The sequence below is a fragment of the Anolis sagrei genome, chromosome 2 (genome assembly GCF_037176765.1).
Source record: "Anolis sagrei isolate rAnoSag1 chromosome 2, rAnoSag1.mat, whole genome shotgun sequence".
Classification (NCBI taxonomy): Eukaryota; Metazoa; Chordata; class Lepidosauria; order Squamata; family Dactyloidae; genus Anolis; species Anolis sagrei.
Window position 1 is genome coordinate 185,687,337 of NC_090022.1, and position 6,747 is coordinate 185,694,083.

The following is a 6,747-nucleotide window of genomic DNA, read 5'->3' on the forward strand; positions in this document are numbered from 1 at the left end:
TGTGGTTCTGGAGGGGGGAAATGCCTGATAAGAAGGTCTTATTTGCTCTGGGAGAGGGAGAATATTGTAAAGTATACAAAGAGACGCTTGATATCAAATCTCACTTTGCTCTATTATACACTACCTTTCTCAGGGTACACCAAACATGTATTATTGTTATTGTTTAACCTAACTTAACCATATTTAACCATGTTGATTTAAAAGAAGCCATTAATATAGAAAACATTAATCTAGGGTTTTTTTCCTCCTTGTAAAGTTTGTGCTGATGATCGAGCTGTAAGTTATTCAGGTTATTTTAAAAGTGCTTAAATGTAAGTGTCTCTTAAAGAAAAAAAATGTGACATCTATAAATGTATGATAAGATCGTGTTCACGACAATGTTATATATTTTATACAGTACAGCCCCTGTATCTGCAGGACTGGTAGCCACACTTTCATTTATCCATATCCAACAAAATATGCCCTGTTTAGTCATTTTATAAGTCCTTCAACACGATTCTATGGTATTCTTGGCTAGTGGGGTTCATCATTTCAACAGGGTTAACTATTATCTGCACTTCTGCATATCTGGGAGCAAATTTTGGGACTCTGATTTTTTTTCATTTCTTTTTCTTTTTGAAACATGCCTTCTACACATTTTTTAAGCTCCTGCTGCTATTGCCACTCCTAAAGGTTGTTCCAAACCAAAGGGGAGCTCCACTGTAGAATTAATTTGGTTCGACAACATTTGTCAATATTATGGAATCCTGGGAGTTGAAGTTTCATAAGTTCTTCAGCCTCTGACAATGAGTGCAGGTGTCTCACCAAACTACAAGTTCTAGGATACTGTAACATTGAACCATCACAGCTAAAGTGAAGACAAACTGCATAACTCTTTGTGTGGGTGCATCACAAGGAGCCCCTGGTGGTGCAGTGTGTTAAACCCTTGTGCTGGCAGGACTGAAAACTGATAGGTAGCAGGTTCAAATCTGAAGAGAGCGTGGATGAGCTCCCTCTGTCAGCTCCGGCTCCCCATGCGGGGACATGAGAGAAGCCTTCCACAAGGATGGTAAAACATCAAAACATCCTGGCATCCCCTGGGCAACATCCTTGCAGACAGCCAATTCTCTCACTCCAGAAGCAACTTGCAGTTTCTCAAGTTGCTCCTGACATGAAAAGAAATCACAAGTCTTGGTGAAATAACCATTCCCATGTCCACCATCTGTGCTACCTTGGGGACCTATGGGTACAGAACCAGTGACTGGATCTACACTGTGCTATATCTCAGTTCAAAGCAGATAACATGGGATCAGATCCTGGGATATAAGGACAGTGTAGAAGGGGCCAGTGTTTCCCAAACTATATTCCCCTTCACCCTAACCCTATAGGTTAGGATTTCCCCTGACATTAAGTACAGTCATGTCCAACTCTGGAGGTTGGTGCTCATCTCGATTTCTAAGCCAAAAAGCCAGTATTGTCCTTAGACACCTCCAAGGTCATCTGGCTGGCATGACTGCATGGAGCGCTGTTACCTTCCCGCCAGAGCAATACCTACTGATCTACTTACTTTTGCATGTTTTCGAACTGCTAGGTTGGAAGAAGCTGGGGCTAATGGTGGGAGCTCATGCTGCTCCCCGGATTTGTACCTGCAACCTTTCGTTTAGCTAGTTTAGCAGCTCAGCAGTTTAACCCACTAACCCTACATTTTTGCCATTTCTCCTCGTGTTGGGTTCCTCATTCCCCCGGCAAACGAGGTATTTCCCTGCACATTAATACAGAGACTACCTACGCAATCCTCACCCTTTACGCATCAAGGAATATGTAGCTCCTTCTCCTCCCCTTAGGTCCCTATACTACACCACAGGGAGCCTGTTGCAATCCCCCTTTCACTCTAAACTCCACCCCAACTGCACAAACCTCCCTTTCGGGGCACTGCAATCAGGACAACCAATCCCGGAGGCACAAGAAGGTGGGGCCAAAGCTGCTTAAGTGACAAGTACTGAGGCACCTGGCTAGGTGACACTTGTGAAATGCCAGCCAGAGAGCCAATATCTCAAGCGAGACACACTTGCTCTACTGCCTGGCTTGGAGAGCAGCAACAATAGCAACAAGAGAAGACCTTGGCTAAGGACGAGGAGCAGAGAGGGATCAGCAGGAAACAAAAGAGGACCTAGAGGTTTATTCTGTCTTCCTAGACCCAGGAGAAGACTGTTAAGGCTAAAATGCAGGCATCGTGGATGCAGTCGAGGCATAGCTGGTGAGGTCCAGTGGTGGTCCCTAACTTCCATACCTAGAAACACCACTCCCCTTGCAACATCTTGCTATCTCCCATTCCTTGCTCTCTTCTGCATGGCTCCTACTCCTCCCTACAACTTCCAGGGCAAGAGGACTCTGCTGGCCAGAGTAGTCCTCATATGGACCTTTGTGGCCTGGGTTGAGGGAAGACCAGGCTGCCCTTCCTGCCGGATGCCCCCTTTAGAGCCCAGCGCGGAGAAAGCCTTCCTGGTGGAAGTAGCCAAGCAGCAGATCCTGCAGAAGCTGAACCTCAGCCAGAGGCCCAACATCACCCATCCTGTGCCACGTGCCGCCGTTGCCAATGCATTGCGGCGACTGCACCTGGGCAAAGGCCGGATGGATGGAGCCGGGCTCTCTTCCAGATGGGAGAAGCCCGAGCCGGATGAGCAAGGCTACGAGATCATCAGTTTTGCAGAAACAGGTGAGTGTCTCTTCGGGGCATATTATCTGGGGCTTCAATTAGAAAATAAGCTGTGTTCAGAGGCCATGACGTCCTCTGCATACTTTTGTTAGGAAGCAGAGCAGTAATTCTTTGTGCTGGGCTTTCTTTCCCATTAGAGACTAGGATTGCCAAGGGGACAGCATGGCAGGGTTTCTTTCCCTTTATTGGTTGTGCAGAAGAAGGAATCTCAGTGGATGCTTCTTCCCTCTCAAGCTTCACTGAAATTCCTTCATCTGTTCTAATTCACCTTCTGAATTACAGTTGAGTTGTGGGCGAGGAGAGGACCATATGGGGACAGAGTAAATGGATCATCTATTGATTTCTGCCTGTCATTCACTGTTCATCCAAACAGGTGGCAAAGGAAGACTTTCATACCACTCTGGGGCTTTATGTTCAATGCTGTTCTATACATGCCCCTTGGCATCTGGAGAATCAGAGCTTTTGCAGTTCTCCAGTCATTACAATGGGAACTGCAAAATAACATTTCTAGGTGAAGGGTAACCTCTTTACTTGCAAAAAATGTCTGATTATAGGATGGCTTTGCCAAAAGGTGTGCAAATCTCATGATGGAATTTGATAGAGTTTTATTGATCTATGCATTTGTTTATTTCTACCATGGAGTGACCTTTGTAGCCACGGCATGGTAGAAATCCATGTGGAACGCAGTATTGTGAAAGGCCTAATAGGCCACCACACATTGAGTGAGACCATTGGACTATGCTTCTTGGCACATGGTTGCAAGCCTAATGTAGAAGCTGTTCAGCTGTGGAATAGACTGCCTCAGGGTGTTGTGGAGTGCTCCATCTCAGGAGGTTTTTAACAGATCCTGGATGACTTTGATTATGTATCCATACATGGCATAATGGGTGCAAGGGGTGGAGATGCTATAATTTCTAGAAGTCCAAACTTGCACAGCTACCTTAGTTAAAAAAAAAAAGGAAAATTTTCAGGCTCTGAATTCATACAGTTAAAATGCATTACTAGGATGTACAGATGAGTCACACCAAATAATTATCTATTGGCACTGTCCATGATGGAACAAGAAAGAAATGGCCTTTGATATAGAATCTGGGGAGGCTAGAAGAAGGTCTTGTACAATGCCTAATTCCTTAGATACTTGACAAATAAATAGTTATGTTGACATATTCCAATTTTTAAAATTCGGTATATGCATGGGAGCCTAGGGTCAAATTCAAGAAAGGAGGTAACTAGGGCCTCTTGGATGAAGCATGCTTTCTTAGCCTTATGCTTTCTATATCATAGATTGCTTTGGTGTAAGGATATAGATTTATTTGTGACATTTATACCCCACTTTTCTTCACAACCATGTGAGTGGATCACCCTGAGAGAGCCAGTGGCTGCCTCATTGAGCTCCACAGCAACGAAACATGGAGTGAGGGACACATAGTCAATGGCATCTTGCTAACATTTAGAGCAGTGGTTCTCAACCTGTGGGTCCCCAAATGTTTTGGCCTACAATGCCCAGAATTCCCAGCCAGTTTACCAGCTGTTAGGATTTCTGGAAGCTGAAGGCCAAAACATCTGGGACCTATAGGTTGAGAGAATTTAGAGAATCTAGCTTACGTTCCCAAATGTTCTGAGGTATGGAAAGACTTCTAATAATGTTCTTAGGAAAGCAAAATAATGATTTCCATCTTGTCTGTTCTCTCTTCTCTGCAGAGCCTTCTGGGCTACTACAGTTCCAGCTTACGCAAACTGAAGGCCAAGACATGCACATCCTGCAGGCCCAGCTATGGCTGTATCTCAAGGCCCATCGAAACATCACTCTACAGGTCTACCTGGCAGGGCATGAGCGAGTGGCCCTGGGGGAACAGCAGTTGGGGAGCAAGGGCAGCAGCTGGCACACCTTCTCCCTCATGCCAGGCTTGCAGAACTTCTTTCAGCGCAAGGAGAAAGCCCTTCAATTGGAGCTGCAGTGCAAAGGCTGCCATCCCAATATCACAGCCTTGGTGACAACCACTGGCAGCTCTCACCAGCCCTTCCTCGTGGTGAAGGCCAAGATGCGGGAGCCTAGCCATCAGATCACCAAGCGCAGCCTAAGCTGTGACCAGAACTCTGAGGTTTGCTGCCGAAAAGACTATTATGTTGACTTCCGGGACATTGGTTGGAATGACTGGATTTTCAAGCCAGAGGGCTATCAGATAAACTATTGTATGGGTGAATGCCCCATGCACCTGGCTGGCACGCCTGGCATTGCAGCCTCCTTCCACACCACCGTCTTCAACTTGGTCAAAGCCAACAACATTCAGACTGCTGGCCGTTCTTGCTGTGTCCCTACCCAGCGACGGGCCCTTTCTCTGCTCTACTTTGACCCCAATAGCAACCTCATCAAAACTGACATTCCTGACATGGTAGTCGATGCTTGTGGTTGCAGCTAAGGACAGGACTGTAGTCAAGGGGGGAAATGCAAAGGGGCAGAGAGGGAGATGTGGGTTACAGGCCCTCTACTCCTGGGAGACACCCAGGCATGGCAGTGAAAAAGATGATGCTCCAATCCAAGTTGCAGGGTGGGCATATGTGGACTCTTTGCAGAGAGCAACAGTGGTTTCTGTAGAGGAAAGGAAAACTGCAGCAGGATTGCAACTCTTCTACCTGCCTAGGTGTACAAATCACAGAGAAAGTGCTCAGTCCCTTCAGCCAACAGGTTTCTTTATTTCCAAATCAGGTTCCCCTTCAGGCGGTGGCTACTTCATAGTTTTTTCGAATTCTACACCCTGCCACTTGACCTCCTCTCCTTCCCCATCTCGCTGTGGTGCTGGGCAAAACTCAGAAGATTTTGTGTTTTGGCCACATTAGTCATTTTGGCTTGGGATTTCTGGTGCTGTAGTCCAATAAATACATTTTCCAACCTCTAGCTCTAGGGTTGGGTAGGTTTCCAGGCAAGGGAAAGGGCAGAAGAACATCCCCTACAACAAAGTTGTAGACCAGGATACATATAGTTGTTTTGTGCCTTCAACTCACTTCTGAGTTATAGTGACCCTATAGGGAACCTATAATAGGGTTTTCTTGGTAAGATTTGTTTAGAGAGGGTTTGCCACTGACTTCCTCTCAGGCGATTTGCTCAGTGGATTTCCAGAGCTGTGTGGGAATTTGAATCCTAGGACCCATCCAGACAGGCCCTATATGCCAGGATCTGATTCTAGGTTTTCTGTTTATCCAGATTCTCTGGCAGTGTGGACTCATATAATCAAGTTCAAAGCAGAAAACCTGGGATCATATCCTGGAATGTAGGGCCTGTCCGGAAAGGCCCTTAGTCTCCAGATTTACAGTCTAGTGCTCAAACTACTACACGTCGCTGGTTCTCAGAAAACACATGCTTATCTTAATCCATTCCCTTTTTGTGCAATGCATTTTTGATGCATGCAACAAAATTCCAAAAGAAAGAAAAAAAGAAATAGCATTTTGTAACACAAAGCAGTTCGGATCTGACCACTTAGATACAAAGGAAACTGAATTATGGGTGCTTTGTACTATGTAAATCTTAATTGCACATACTGTTAAGGTTGGAATTATTTCTCCTCTCAATTTCACTGACTCGTTTCCTAGCAATCTTGTTTCTGAGACTGAGAGTGTCCAAAAAGTAGGAGATATATTTCAATTAGTGATGTTAACATTCCGTCATTGTGTGTTTTGTATTTTTGTGTGTATTTGTTGTACTTGTGTTAATATATCTATCTATATTATTTTATTTTTGGAATGGCATCAATAATAAAAAAATGTTTAAAAGAAAAACACATGGTGATCTCTGTGAAATATTCTGTTGACATAATTCAGCTATTTTCGAATGGGTTTAAAACGTGAAATCTAAAAGCAGACATTGCAGCCCCAATAATCAGTTCTTTGCATTCTTCATCCCTTCGGCCCCCTCTTCTTCTCTTTGCTCACCAAAGACCGGTATCACCTTACAGCAGCCTTATGAAAATATAGAGCAAGGGTCGTAAATGTGCACCTTTCTGGATCCATTCCACTTCCACAACTGTATCAATATACTTTAGCACTCTCTCAGTGTT

The 6,747-nt window shown here is 44.8% G+C and overlaps 1 protein-coding gene across 1 annotated transcript; it reads left to right on the plus strand.

The window, feature by feature from the left end:
• The first annotated feature begins 1,976 nt into the window (after positions 1-1,976).
• Positions 1,977-6,458, plus strand: LOC132767728 (inhibin beta E chain-like). The gene is made up of 2 exons (XM_060762994.2): positions 1,977-2,695; positions 4,397-6,458. The coding sequence occupies exons 1-2, from the start codon at positions 2,329-2,331 to the stop codon at positions 5,113-5,115; spliced, it is 1,086 nt and encodes a 361-aa protein (XP_060618977.2). The 5' UTR covers positions 1,977-2,328; the 3' UTR covers positions 5,116-6,458.
• The last annotated feature ends 289 nt before the right edge of the window (positions 6,459-6,747 follow it).